Consider the following 15,737-nt stretch of genomic DNA (forward strand, 5'->3'; position numbering starts at 1 on the left):
GAAAATGGACAAAGTATTCAAAGTAAAAGTACTCAATGCAGAACACTCCTCACATCTTATTCAATTCAATTCAATTTATTTATATGCGCTAAATCACAACAACAGTTTTCTCATTGCGCTTTCATAAAAGAGCAGGTCTAGACCGTACTCTTTGATGTTATTTACAAAAGTCCAACAATCCCACCAAGACCAAGCACTAGGCAACAGAGGCAAGGAAAAACTTCCTTTTAAGAGGCAGAAACCTCGAGCAGAACCATGGGTCAGGGTGGGCGGTCATCTGCCTCGACCAGTTGGGGGGGGGGGAAGAGAGAGAGACAGACAGACAGACAGACAGAGAAGAGACAGAGAGAGACATGGAGAATTGTAGAAGAAGGGGTCGAACAGGAACATGGAGGCAGCAGGTGACTCGAACCACAGATCCAGACTCCACAGCTCCAGAACCAGAACCCTGCAGGAAGTGATAGGAGAGAGAGGAGAGAAGGGCAAGAGAGCACAAGACTAAGGGGGCGATAGAGCACAAGACTCTGGAAAGGGAAGAAGTCGAGTTAGTAACAAGCATTAATGGGATGAGGTTGCATACATTTTAGAAACTGGAAAGATCAAAACAGTTGTCAATCAAGCATGTTTTTTCTAAACATTTCAGGACTTGTAGGCCTGTTTATTGTATTGGTGGTTATATTTTAAATAAAACCTCCTTTTTTACTATAGGTACTAATGCTGTCAGATTAATGTAGTGGAGTTAAACGTACAATATTTTTCTCTGTAATGTAGTGGCGTAGAAGAAGAAAGTGACATGAAAAGAAAATGCTCAAGTTAGGGGCAACTACCTCAAATTTGTACTTAAGTACAGTACTTAAGTAAATGTACTCGTTCATTTTTTAATTCAGTGTATTTATAGTGTCAGAAGTAATCTCAGGACACTTTACAGATAGAGTAGGTATAGACCACATCAAAAAATTCCAACCACGGACAATACTCTGTCCTCTCCCCTCCCACTATCCTTCTCATACTACAGTATATTTTGACTTTCTTTGTTTCTCTCTCCACCCCCGACTTCCAGGAGCACCGTCAGAGCCACAGAGCTAGCAGGGAGCCGCTGCTGGAGAACATCACCAGTGACTACGACCTCGAGCTGTTCAGGAAAGCGCAGGCACGTGCCTCGGAGGACCTTGTAAGAAAGACAACTCATCATCACCTCCCTCCCTTACTTTTTCCTCCTTCCCTTGGTTTTTATTGTCCCCCCCCCCTCCCTCCCCCTTTTCTGCATTATTCCTCTTCTTCTCTGTTTCAGTCAGCAAACCCTCCTCTGCAGCCACAGGAGGAGACTGAGATATTTTGGTAGTTTGGACAATCACTTCCTGTTATTCTGTGTTTGTTTCTTCTTCTGCTCTGTTACTTTGTGACCCATTCAGATGAGAAGGCATTGTTATTTCCAATCAGGCTTGTTTGTTTTTTAGTCAGTTAACTACAAATGGCATACACTTATATACTTATTCTAAATAAAAGCCATCTTGAAAAACGGAATTATAGGTATCCATCACTAAACATTTTTTTATACTTTCTTTTCTTTGCCTGGTAATGCAGTTAATTTTAGTGACCTAAAAATCACTTGCACCTGATTTTAGGCCTTACGTTACATCAATTCAGTCTTAGTTTCAGAGATTCTGTAAATACTGTACTGTAATTATGTTTTCTTCTGTTTGCCATTAAAAATGGCTTAAAAGTCCTTGCAGACAACATGTAAACTTGAAAATTTGTTTTAAACCTTCACATAAAGGTTGTCTTATTTGTTTCCCATTCTAATCTTTTTCCTGCATCTTGTTATTATTACTATTATTTTTTTTTTATGTATTTTTGTGTGGCTGGTTGCCTCCACTGAGGTTTTCCTATGAATGTTCTTTGGTTCACCAGATTCTCTTCCCTGAATAATTGGGATATTTGCTTTTTCTCCTCTCTCCCCTCTGCCTGCTCGCCTGCCCTCTCTTCTTGTCCTCTTTTGTACCTTTTTTACTTCCTTTTCCCATCTCCCTTTCCCTCCTGTCCTGGCCTGTATAGGAGAAACTTCGTCTGGCCGGCCAGGTGTCAGAGGGCAGCAACATGATAAAGACCATTGTGTTTGGCCGCTACGAGCTCGACACATGGTACCATTCTCCATACCCAGAGGAATACGCCCGCCTGGGGAGGCTCTACATGTGCGAGTTCTGCCTTAAGTATATGAAGAGCCAGACCATTCTGCGCAGGCACATGGTGAGGCAGCTGTTTTTATGGGGCATGTGCACGTTCTTAAAGGGTAATTTTGGGGGGTTTTAACCTGGGCCCTATTTTTTATGTTTTTGTGTGTAAGTGACTGATGGGAACAACAATCTTTGAAATTGGTCCAGTAGTAAGCTAGATTGCTGTAACCGGCAGTCACAGACTGAGTGGCAATGGAATCCTTTAGGGCAAATGTACTTCATCATTTTCATCAAAAGTGCTGTTTTTGCCGCTGACATGCAGGTGTCTGACTACATTGTGGAAATGATCCTTACAGAGATAGGCCTTTTTAAATCTCCTTTAAGACCTTTTTGTTTAACCAGAAACCACTCAAGATCTAGCGCAAAACCCCCCCAGACTCCATTAAAAAAAAAAAAAATACTTTTAGCATGTATAGAGCATGTAGAGAACATATTTTCACATAAATATCTGTAAACTATGTGTTTATTTCAACCAAAACTAGAGTTGTGATTGTTGTAAAAGTGGAAAGACGAATCAAAATGGCTTTTTATTTTGCTTCTGTTAACTTTGAATAAAGTCTATTTATTATGGTAAAATTACAGTTTATTTACACTGAATCTGGTGGCGTTAGCTAACTCAATTTCGCGGCTGTTCAAAACAATCTTACTCTTTCACAGAAAGGTTTGTAGGGATCCTTTCCATAATGTTGTCAGACACTTAGAACAATAATCTGAGCCTGTCAGTGGCAAAACAAGCACTTTTTTGAACGTAAATAGAACCACGCACAATTGCCCGATTAACTTACATTGTAGCTTGTTTGACTGACTGCCAAAAGCCGCAATCTTGCTTAAAACTGGACCAATGTCAAAGAGTGTTGTTTCCATTAGTCACTTAAACACAAGAACATAGGGAAATTGGGTATTGGTTGAAATAAACCGATTACCCTTTAAAATGAGGGAATGTCTATGTCTGAAATCAACTGCTAACAATCCCACAATGCAACGCTTCACATTTTAAAGGTGTGAAAAGTTACAGTTATTTGATAGATAATCTAGTTATTTTTTAATGTTTTTTAAATCTTACTTGCAGGGTAGGAAATAAGCACCCACCACCAGCCAGTGGTGGGGACTTTTTCAAAGTTGTGGGTGATTTTGCCTTGAATACCAGCCACTGTGGCAGGTGGATTTCAAACATTCCTTGTAACGGATTGGAAAGCTTTTGTCAAAGAGTGCTGTTGCTGAGTAACCGTAATGCACAGTGAAATCATGTTACTGCTAATAAATCCCCAACATTTCTGGATTCTGCTGCTTTATTATAAAAACAATCAAATACCAAAATAACGGAAGGGAAAAGGAAAATTATCAGTAAAAATAAATGTGGCAACATCTTCCCGGGAGACCCGCTGTGGAGTCAGCGGTAGCTGTTGCGGGCAAAGTAAAGAAAAAGAGAAGGTACTTTTCGAACAAATGGCGCATTGATGACGAAGGGAAAACGAGGGAATAGTCTACCCTCCCGATGACCAGTCCATGCATTGGACTTAATGTCGAACCAACACCTTGTCACCATGAGGTTGAAATTTCAGATAATTTTAGGATGCCAGGATGATCATCTACAATTAAGAATGTGTTTTTCATCCACACCTGTGTGTCTTTTATTAAATTTGCCATAATAATGCGGTTTTGGGCTTGATACATCATGAGTGAAAATGTTTGGTAACCATGGTGGCTGTAGATCATCATCAGTTTTCAATAATCATTTCATTGCTGCTAGCTCCCTTTATGAAACACTACATAATCCAATTTCCAGCTCTCCCACTGTATGTCCTGTTGATCAGTTACTGTCAGCTCAACCATTTTATTTCAAGACAGTAACCGTGCCAGAAGTAAGGAACGCCTTGAAAGATCTAGTTCCCAAAAAATGCATTAGGTTCAGACAAATTGGAATAGTTTCTAAAAATAGCTGCAGATTTGATAGCCAATCCAGTTACATATTTAATTAACCTTTCTTTAGCCTCAAATCAAGTACCAGTCATCTGGAAATCTGCCAATGTTCTCCCCCTTTACAAAGGTGGTGATCCTATACCTATAGGCCTATTTCTAAATTGTCAATATTAGCTAAATTAATGGAATCCCTCATCACTATGCAATTAAAAGACTAATTATTAACAATATTCTGATTGAATTTTAATCCGGTTTCAGGAAACAACATAGTACAATAACAGCTGTTTCAAAAGTTGTCAATGACCTGGTCAAAACCTTGGACAATAAACAGCTGTGCAGCACTGTTTATACATTTGTCAAAAGCTTTTGACACAGAGGACCATAAAATACTCCTTCAGTACTCACCTCTATATCAGAACAAGCAGTGGGATGGTTCAACAGTTACCTATCAGGGAGAACACAATGTGTGCAAGTAGATGGTTTCACTTCTGCCTCCCTAAATATTTCAAAATGGGTGCCTCAAGGCTCAATCCGTGGGCCTCTTATTATATAATGTGCTAAGTGTTCTTTGAAGTGTCAGTGCTTAATATTGCAAAATCTCCCAGGTGAAGTTAGGGAGCGGGACTTTATCTTAGCTTATTAACTGTCTCTGATTGATAACCAAAAAAATTACATCTTCCAGTCAGTGATGTGAAGAGATAACTATCTCAATGCCTAAGGCTATTCATCATTTTATTCCTAAACCAAGCAGACTCATGTTAGATAACTTTGTCCTTCTAATTTTGGTCACACCATCTCTATATTGGAGTGAGAGAAGTGAAAAGAGGACCTTTTACCGGACTTGGTGCTCTGCTGAATTTAATGCTGTGGAGCTTGGATGGCAATCAAACACATGGCCACAACACTGTTGTCTGTAAAAGACTTTGGCAACTTTTGCAGTATTGAAAGAGAATTTGAATTTGAAACTAAATAAAACAGTCCTCTGGAATTAAACTTTTTTACACTTAGCACATACTCTAGCATGGTTTAAAGGGGCACTTCACCAACATACACATAAAGGTTTGTCTAAGATTAGGGCATTTATCAAGCACGGAGCATCCAGTGGTTTTGAAACCCATACTAGGGACTAAAAATCAGAATATGTTTGTGCCTCTATGGCTTTGATTTTTACCATTCTTTATTATATTTATCTCTTATGTGCCCCTCATCTTACTTTAGTGAAATATTACTAGAGATGTGCATTAAGCCTGTGTTCGTTATAAAATCACGATCTGGATTCACCCTGTTCACGATTTAATTTTTAAATGAAAAATATAGAATAATAAAAATAATGACTTTGGTCAACGCTACTACTTCTTTTGTGACTTTTAAACAGACTGTATAAAACAGGTTTTAAAGCGCTCCCAAGCCCTCAATGCTCTCCCTTCTCTTCATTGAGGCCTCTATGTTTACATGTTTGTGGTGATGCGCAATGTGCTATAGGTGCCACAAAAAATCTAAATTTGGTTTGGTTTGGTTAAAGTTATCGAGTAAATGTCCTTAGTTTTCGTCTTTATCAATGTCTTTCATAGAGCAAACAACGTTCTATCTTTCCGACCGTGACATTTCTGGTAGACATGTATACATATTGGGATGTTTACATAACTGTGTGAGTCAATTGATTTCAAAAAGTTCACCACTTAAACCAAAGTTTAAATGCCTGTTAATGTCTGTATTCTTTAGTCTGCTGGCTGTTTAAGTTTTTCTCCTGGAACACATCAAACACATTCTGCACTTACTGCTGCGTCTTGTGTTGACTGTTTACATATCTGTGCTCATCATCATATATATGTACATTGTTTGTACTGGTGTTATTGTTGAATACATTGTGAATACATATTTCTAAAGTTCTATGATGTTTTTGTTGAGTTATTATTACAATACAATACTTTTTCTTACCTTTTTGAATCCCCCGACAAATAACCAATATTACAAAAAAGACTAAACTAATAAAAACTAAGCTAAAGCTATGCATTTTCAAAAAAAAAAAAAAAAACTGAACTAGCAAACCCGCTTTAAAAACTAATTTAAACTAGACTGAATTTGAAAACAAAAAGTCAAAACGAAATGAAAATAAAAACTAATAATACTAATAACCTTGGTTGGTACTGCCAATTTGTTTGTATTTGTCATGGTCAAAAAAAGTGTGGCAGAGAATCGTGATATCAATTCCTAGCAAAAACATTGTGATTTGTATTTTTCCCTGAATCGTGCAGGCCTAATGTGCATTAAACCTTGAAACAAGTTTTTTATTTATCTTGAATGACCATTATGTGAAACTAAGAGTGAAATGTTTTACTAACTATTATTTAAACTAGCCTGTGCTTCTTTCCCTTATCTCTGTTGCATAAAGGCCAAGTGTGTGTGGAAGCACCCTCCAGGCGACGAGATCTACAGGAAGGGGAACATCTCTGTCTTTGAGGTGGACGGAAAGAAGAACAAGGTAAAAAGGGTGCTGCACAACTCCTCCTGACCTTCCTCTAGAAGGTCCAGGAATCATTGGGCCTAATGCAAGAACATTTTCGTATTCTTATCCTAAAGGCTCTTACATTTTTTCCCTTGACGTTTTCTCTCCCAAGTCAGACTCACCCAATTCTTAACCGCACAAAAAGAAATTACTTGTTTCAACTTCAGAATGATGAACGCCACCTGTTCATGAGAAGATGTGTGATTAGTAGATTTCTTTTTTTTTTATGTAATCGTGGTTTCTTTGTTTAACTGCAATTAATTGCTAACATTAGCAATGTCTTAATGGGTGTGGCTGTTTATGGTAATTGTTGATTTTGTTTAGATATGCTAAATCGTAATAATATAAGTAATTATTGGTCAGACTGTTGAGCTAAAGCTTGTTGCCATTGCGACTCCAGACATAAAATCAGTGTGTTTTACCCCTGTAGTGAAAGAGGCAGACTATTTCTTGCATCCGCTGCCTCTCCACAAACAAAGCAATGTTGTTTATATCGATATGGTTTAATTTTGCGTTACGTGACCCATTTCTTCTGTAAAGCCGTGCCTGTGTTTGGATCTCACTTCTTACTCTCCGCGCAGCCCCGCCCCCATTCACTCACACACGACTCCCCAGGAACATGGAGAGACACAACGGCGACAGCGCTGCTCCACACTTCTGACATTTGTCCACATTTTTAATTGTTATTAACACAGCTGTATATTGTTAAGCATGAGAGGAAAACCTGTGTTTTTACCAGTGTTTCCGGTGGTAACTCTGCTATTGTGGCAGCCAGGGCGAAAAATACAGAAGAAGTTATCGAATGCAACTAACGTCAGTTCGTAGAATATTAGCGTGTGAGACGGAGCCTGCTGAGTCAGCCATCACTCTGTGAGTATCAGTTATTGTTGAAAACAAGTGAAGGAGCTTTCTCAGAGATGCTTTTTAAAAAAAAAAAAATATTTTTATTTTTTTATATAAATCCTAGGCTATTTATTTCAGATAATTTTCATTTACTACTACTAGAGTTGCAGCTGTATGTTTGTACAACATACAACTTCAACATAAGATCGATGTAGCACGATATGGATTTGAAAGCAGTTATAAATAGTCTATGTGACCATAAAATTTGTTTTGGTTAAAATCAACAAATAATCGTGAAAATTAATCGTGATCTTAATATTGATCAAAATAATTGTGATTATCATTTGGGCCATTATCGTGCAGCCCTACCACTGGCTCCTATAGCTGGTTATCAACCTTTGAGCATTAAGGAGAAGTGTTTACATTTGAAACTCTGGTTCATTTTCTCTAGTGTTAACTTTTTAGCTTGAAGTACGACCTGTGTCTCCGGACATTTTTAACCAATTGTTGTGCCTGAATGTAATGTTAGCATACCTAATAAGATGGAGATCTGTCCGTGTAAGATTAGCCAGCTAGCTGTCAGTCTTTTATAATAATAAATAACACTCAAAAAGCTTAAAGACAAAACTTAAAGCTAAAGAAGTCCAATGGGAACCATCTACAATCATTAGATGTGGGAAAAGTCATTAAGTTACATTCATTCGGCTTAAGTGGTGCCCAAAAACGGCTTAGGTGCTGCGCCTAAGCCTTAACATGGCGGGGAAAACCCTGGCTTTGTTTCCAATAACCTTTTATAAGATATAATGCCTGTGATGCTCTTCCTCACAGATATACTGTCAAAACTTGTGTCTGCTGGCAAAACTCTTCCTGGATCACAAGACTCTGTATTACGATGTGGAACCTTTTCTCTTCTATGTCATGACCGAAGCTGACAACACAGGGTGCCATCTGGTCGGATACTTCTCCAAGGTAACCTAGGAGACAATCACAGAGTCCTCTTTCCCCTCGCTTTGTGATGGACTGATACAAAAAAGTGTTTCCCAGATAAGATAAACTAGCAAAAGTGAATATGTAAAGCCAAAAGGAATGAGATCAGAAGTAAAGATGAGATGAAAAAAGCTTTTCATTTTTGTCAAATAATATACCTTTGCATGTGTAAATATCAGCTCAAAATATCAGGAACCTCAAATTTCCAAATATTAGTGCTGATTAACGACCCTGAAAACGTTGTGTTTACGGATATATTCTTCCTCTGCAGGAGAAGAACTCATTCCTGAACTACAATGTGTCCTGCATCCTCACCATGCCACAGTACATGAGGCAGGGCTACGGCAAGATGCTCATAGACTTCAGTGAGTGCAGACACCCAGTGTGTGTATTCCTCTTTGTGTGTCCTTCTATGTGTTTGTCTCGTAAACTTCACACTGGCCAAGGGATTCTGCAAAGTGCAATAACACCAGATTTAGGAGGCTGTCCAGAGCACTTGGCCCTCTGAGGAAACCCTCGCAAACTCTTGGTTTTGGGTATTACAGTCGTTAATTTTTGTCTTATGTTTTTCTGTATTATTTTGTTTTGGGCTCTAGTAGCAGCATGCTTAGGGACCGTCTATAAACTACAACAAACATATCACAAAAATATCTGTTAATTTAATGATTAAATAAGGTAGTGTCTCCAAACTTATTTTTAAAAAGTAAGTGCTGTACAGATTATGAATCAGTGTCCTCAGTTTATAAAACAAGGCACAGATTTATGAATCTGTGCAAACAATTTATTAAATCGAGGGAATGGATTTGTATTCTGTGCGCACAGTTTATTTATTTAGTTTCTCAGCTGACCCTGGGGGGGCTCCGTAAGAAGATAATGTTGTAGATAGGGCTGCAAAATTTATCATTTTTTTTATAGCAATATCAACTGGCGTAATAAACACATCCCAAAAGAATGCGACATTGCAAAAATTATTGAGATGTTTTTTTTGTCTTAGTAAAAGAAAAAATCAGTAGAAAATTGCACTGTAAAATGTACGTAAATGTCGTTCTTTTTTTAGTGGTGCCTTTTATATTCAATTCAATGTTACATTTTTGAATAAAAGAATGTTTGAAATTGTTACATTTTGTTGTTTTTAGCAAAACAATAAAAGCAGCAGATCCACAACTGAGCACACTTTACTATCCGTTTATCGCGATATTCAACATTATCTCATATTGCATATTTTCCTCAAATACGCAGTCAACAAAAGTCTCTATCTGGTCTGTCCTTTAAGGTTACCTGTTGTCCAAGGTTGAGGAGAAGGTGGGTTCCCCCGAGCGCCCCCTGTCTGACCTGGGCTTATCAGCTACCGCAGTTACTGGAAAGAGGTGCTGCTGCGCTACCTGAACAACTTTCAGGGCAAGGAGATCTCCATCAAAGGTCAGAGCAGGAACACAATCTCCAAAATGCTGGCACGCAATAGAAATATGTTTTTTATTTTATTCACTTTTATACAAACCCTGGAGTGTTGGTGTGATAGTCCGGTTGGTTTGGGCTGGTTTGAAAGCTTATCCGAACTCTGGAGAGATCAAACAAAGGATTTTTGGTCCGCTTGAAAACGGGGGTATCATTTTGCTTCCAAGTGAACTAGAGTTTGGTTCACTTAAAGCAAGAACGCGAGCCAACCCAAATACAAGGAGTGAACCGAAAACAGAGCATTTTCTAGCCTTCAATTTCAACCTTGCACACAATTTATGGTCTTATATGTAATTTACAAGATGAAAACTTTCAGATCCATAAGCCGTTCTGAGCACACGTCGCTGGTCATCTGTATGACATCATCTCTCTCTCTCTCTCTCTCTCTCTCTCTCTCTCCTCTCTCTCTCTCTCTCTCTCTCTCTCTCTCTCTCGCTGTCTGTCAGCTGCTCATTGTTCGCCTTCTTCTAATATATTAGAAACACCAAAGCATAACCAGAAAACCCAAGACGTTATAAATTTGGTGTGACTCTATTATTTCTGAGACCAGAAGCGTCAGTGGGTTTGGATATTCTGTCCAATAAACAAGCAACCATCACGATCGGGTGACGTGTCTTCAGTGTTTGGTGTGTTTGCTTGGGAAAGCAAACGAAGCAAATGAAAAATGCAAGAAACCAGAGGGAGAGTTGGTTTCGGGAATGTCTATATAATATGAAGACCGGGTATTGTATGTGACAGACTTTCTCTGCAGTAGGTGACATAAGTAAGGAGGTGAACGGCCAAAAAGGGTCTTGTAAATGAAAGTGAACCATTGAAATAAACTTGGAAGAGAGGAAGGGTGGGCAGTGGTGCATCCTGCGTGCGTGCATTCATGTGTGTCCGCCTTTGTGAATGGACTAGAAAGCACAAGGCCACTCCAAGTCAGCGTTCAGGTGATAAATGAAGGTGGATGCACACAATACTTAAAGGGGCGCTATGTAGTTTTGGCCATTTTGGCAGCTCCTATGTTAACTTGTGTCTGACTTATTGCTCGGTCTAGCTGCCGTAGCCTCTTTCTCTGTTCCTCCAACAATGCTTTCCTGAGTTTCTGTTTCTTCTTTGCCGGCTTAGCCATGACGATAGTGTGAAAAACTCTATAGTCGTTCCTGAATGGGTGTATGTGTGCAGTGCCGTGAAGCAATACATTACATTGCGAGACCTGATATCACACGATACTTCCTGGCAGAGTTCAGTTAAGGTAAATTAAGTTTAAAAAACCTGCGTAGTTCCCCTTTAAACTGCAGCAAAATTGGGTCATCCCAAAACATTCAGAGGACTGAGGGAACATCCTGCTTTGTACATCAATTTTGTTTCTATGGTTGGATCCATTCTAGAGAAAAGCACTTCTGCTGTGATGAAAACGAAAATGATTGAAATAAATTTGGAAGAGAGGAAGGGTGGGCAGTGGTACATCCAGCGTGTGTGCATTCATGTGTGTCCGCCTTTGTGAATGGACCAGAGAGCACAGAGGCCACTCCAAGTCAGCTTACAGGTGATAAATGAAGGTGGATGCACACAATACCTAAAGGGGCGCTGTGTGGATTTGGCCATTTTGGCAGCTCCTATGTTGTGTCTGACTTCTCGCTCGGTCTATCTGCCGTTTCCTCTTTCTCTGTTCTTCCAACAATGTTTTCCTGAGTTTCTGTTTCTTCTTTGCCGGCTTAGCCATGATGATAGTGTGAAAAACTCTATAGCCGGTTCCTGAATGGGTGTATGTGTGCAGTGCCGTGAAGCAATACGTTATATCGCAAGACCTGATATCACGCAATACTTCGTGGCAGTGTTCAGTTAAGGTATATTAAGCTAAAAAAAAGTGCGTAGTTCCCCTTTAAACTGCAGCAAAATGGGTCATCCCAAACACATTCACAATCCTGCTTTGTACATCAATTTTGTTTCTATGGTCGGATCCATTCTGTAGAAAAGCACTGCTGCTGTAATGAAAACAAAAATGAGACTCAAGTTACATTCACACCAAATCAAAGATGTTGCTGAAATTAGCGCAGGGTTGTGCAGCAGAGTGGGACTGTCACTTAAATGGCCCATTTGTGTCTCCATTGTGTTCTCCATGGGGCTAACATTTAGCCGTACCAGGTCCTACAAGTGATTGTCTGTCCGCGTCGACAGATTTGAAAAATAATAATAATAATAATAATTTTAATTACTAACCATTATTAAGGGTTTTAAACTGGTGCACAAAACCAAATTGAGTGACATAACAAAACATTTTGCTCTATTTTTTATTTTGTATTGACATTTGTTAAACAACAATATATAAGAAGCAAAGTTATTAGTGTCAGGTTCATAACACTTTAACTTACTAAATAAACACGGTCAAGCAAGAAAAGAGACTCAGACGGCAAATTAGCAGTTTGATAGACAATTGCAAGAGGGAAGGTCACGCGAAGAGCCTCCTATCTGCAGCAAGGCTCTGGTGGAACTTCAGCGATTTCTCTGCAGCTCTGTCTCTTTATTCACAATTGTTGAAACAAGGACATCTGTTATTTGGGCTATGCCTACGTTGAGAAAAACCAGGGCAAAGTGCAGGTCGCTAGGGCGAAGTGTACTCTGAGTGACCTCCAAAGCTAAGATATTTACTGCTTGTGATATTCAACAGTGAGACATTTATAACTCTTGTAAGAAACAGCAGCAACACAGAAAAAGAGGGAGAGCAAAGAGGAAACACAGTATTGTTAAATGTGCATATAATAAGCATTAAAGATATATATAATAAGCATGTAAGAATATATGACAAGCAAGATATGAATATATATATAATAAGCATGAAAGTTATAATATTTTAAGACACTACTACAGAAATATGAAATAAAAGACTTATAAACATAAATTTCTCTGTCATTTCCCTCCTGTTGTACATTTAACAAACATCAGCAATTATCTGTCCAGTTTATGGTTTTCAATAATCACATCAACACACGTACTCACAGGAAGGTTTACATCAAGGAGAAGGCGAAAACCTTTTCTTCTGAAAGGGAAAATTCTTCTCGACCCTCCCTTAGGAGCGGCCGCCCTTTTGGCCAAGATAAGGTCAAAAGTTTGTTACAGTTGGTTTAATATATCATCATATTGCTTTGGGCCACATTCATTATATTGGTCAGATTTAGCTCTATCATATCTGGTTAATAAATGCACCCCCACAACCACAGACAGGAAACAAGAATACATTTGTGTCCTACACCATGTCTTTCTCTTCCTGTGTTCTTCCATCGTCACAGCGAGTGCTGTGCCCTTCAGGAAAGTGCTGTGTGGGTGTGTGTGGGTGGCTGGGCGGTGCAGTACCGCTGTGGTGCTGGTATCGTGGACTTCTTCTGGTGTCAGAGGTTCGTCCCCAGCACGTGACACACCGTCGGAGTCAGTCTTACCACTGCCTCATTTCTGGTGTGTGTCGTGTTGCAACGTTGGTGACACAGAACGCCTCAGTCAGGTCACGGATTTCCGGGCGTCTGGCGGGACTGGCTTGTCCTCCGGTACTGGAACCCTCTTGCAGTGTGATGCGTGGACCCGCGTCGTCCTCTCGCCCTGCTGTGGGTGACCAGAAGAACCTGGGAGAGACCTTGCCAGTGTTTGGACTGCCAGTTCTTCCTCCTGAAGTTTCTCACGACCACGAAATCTCCAGGCTGCAGCATGTGGAGCGGTCCTCCAGCTGGGTGGGGCAAGGCAGCAGAAACCTGGATTCTTATGTCAGAGAGAGCAGAAGACAGATGTACACCCTACTCTAACATCTCATGCTCACACAGAGCCCAGAAGCTCTAGAAGCTTCTAACCTCTACAGGGTGGTCTGCCAAAAAGGATCTCAAACAGAGGTTACTGCGCGTTCTGACCCTCATTCCTAGTACGTAGTTTTGTTCTTAACGTGTGGCTATCTCTTGACAACCGACTTTCTCCCCTCTGACGGTGTGAGATCAACAAATTTCATCATGATATGCTCAAATGCCGCTTTACAAAATTTACCCTTATGCAAATGTTGTGAAGACCATGTTGTCATTAACAATAATAGCCCTTGCCCCTTGGCACATGGCCCTGCCCATGTATTATTACCCATTTAGATCTCACATTTCCCTGTGGATCATCATTACTATTAAAAAATTTTTTTTTTAAGTAAGAATTGAAACCTTTGAAGGTGTGAAACACCTTCTGCTCCTCCCATTTGAGACATGGCCCCCGCCATGGCTCATCTTAGCTACCAATTCTTAGGTAAGCAGGGCCCGTCATCTCTCTGATATAGGCCCCTAACACAAGTTGCACCATCTAACAGCCATACATCCTTCTCAGTCTGGGGAAGTTTTCTTGGTGTTTTGGCTTTGTGCCCTCTGCTGCCAGGTGACACTAAAAATGTAATAGTGTAATAGTTAATCTCTCAAGGCTCTCTCTCTCAGAGCTTCGTTATAGACTGTTGGACTGTCAACAATACTTGTCCTAACGTGTGAAAATGTATGCTTACCATCCAACAGGAATGCAAAACCAGAATGGCTGTCTTTGTCCACTGGAACACTGAAAAAAACACATAGAAAAAAACAACAACAGAAAAATATTGTGCCCCCTGGAATTCCTTGAAGAATAGCCTAGTGTACGGTGCGGTACGTTGGTGTGCCGTGCGTGGACCGCTGCATTTACTGCTTTTGAGGTCCTGAACAAAACGCCATTTGAGCGGTTTCACCTTATCACGAATTTTTGACAGGGAAAAATAGGCGTGCGACATGGCACAAAACTCCTGCTTTCAATAGAGAGTAAAGACCCCGGTCGGATTTCATCTTGTTTCAGAGACTACGATATTTTTGGGACCTGAAGTCTGTGCGCGGTTTGATGACATCAGGCTGACAATTGTTATGAGATTTATCACATTTATGCGCTTTCCCACAGGTGCGTCTGCATTGGGACAGCAATGGTGAGATCTCTGTGGGGAAATATTCACAGCTTAATCAAAAAATGTGTTGTGTGTGGTGTTTCAGCTTCTTTCCGCTGGAACACACTGCGCGCGGTGGTCACTGTGTGGACAGATGATTCCGATAAACTCCCGTGGAAAGGGAGGTGTAAACGTCCCCCTCCACGGTTTCAGTTCCAGTTCAGTCAGCTGGTCACAGTCTAGGACAAAGTGTCCCAAGTTTCTCACTGATCTGTGGGAGGTTAGACAAAGAGAGATATGAGCTTATGAGTGCTAGATTCTGAAAAACATGCTCTTTTATCAAGGTTACTTCTACTGCACCTCTATATCAAGCAAGTATGTAAGCACACTCAAGCTCATCTGTATTCTTCCTTGAAAAAAATCTTCAACAAACGTCCTCTGTTTCTGATGAGACCAAAATAAGTGGAATGTAAGTTTAGTTCTGACATGAAGTCGCAAGGGGTTAAATCACATCTCTGGCCTCATGCAACAGGCCTGCAGCCTGACCCGAGAGAGATATACCACTGAAAAATCAGCTAAGATGTGTGTGTGTGTGTATGTGAAAAACATAGTCAGACTGGCGTGACTCTAATCTCACAACCTTGAGACCTGTAGGAGTTTGAAATACTCCTCTTCCGAACATTAGATTCCCTACCTAACAAATTCACTGGACACAGGAGAGAGCAAAACCATTTTTCCCTTCTCTCCTGCTCTGAATCATCTAGATCCCTATGTACACAATCCATTGGAGATAAAAATTCTGGAACCAATAGCTCCACTTGCACCCCTTTAAAGAACTACTCTACTAGGAAGCTTTGATTTGCAAAATAAAGATTTTTGAACATAATTTGCA

The 15,737-nt window shown here is 40.0% G+C and overlaps 1 protein-coding gene across 1 annotated transcript; it reads left to right on the forward strand.

Moving 5' to 3' along the window:
* Window positions 1-1,015: 1,015 nt before the first annotated feature.
* On the forward strand, window positions 1,016-15,088 carry LOC116680309 (histone acetyltransferase KAT7-like; the record flags this gene model as incomplete). The annotated part of the gene is given in 10 exon segments (XM_032509446.1): window positions 1,016-1,171; window positions 2,056-2,247; window positions 6,547-6,636; window positions 8,332-8,472; window positions 8,762-8,855; window positions 9,764-9,820; window positions 9,823-9,941; window positions 13,218-13,682; window positions 14,863-14,887; window positions 14,952-15,088. Coding segments are annotated over 10 exon segments (1,476 nt in total), but the record flags the coding sequence as incomplete, so codon positions are not given.
* Window positions 15,089-15,737: the final 649 nt, after the last annotated feature.

The sequence above is a fragment of the Etheostoma spectabile genome, unplaced genomic scaffold (genome assembly GCF_008692095.1).
Source record: "Etheostoma spectabile isolate EspeVRDwgs_2016 unplaced genomic scaffold, UIUC_Espe_1.0 scaffold00018365, whole genome shotgun sequence".
In the NCBI taxonomy this organism is placed as follows: Eukaryota; Metazoa; Chordata; class Actinopteri; order Perciformes; family Percidae; genus Etheostoma; species Etheostoma spectabile.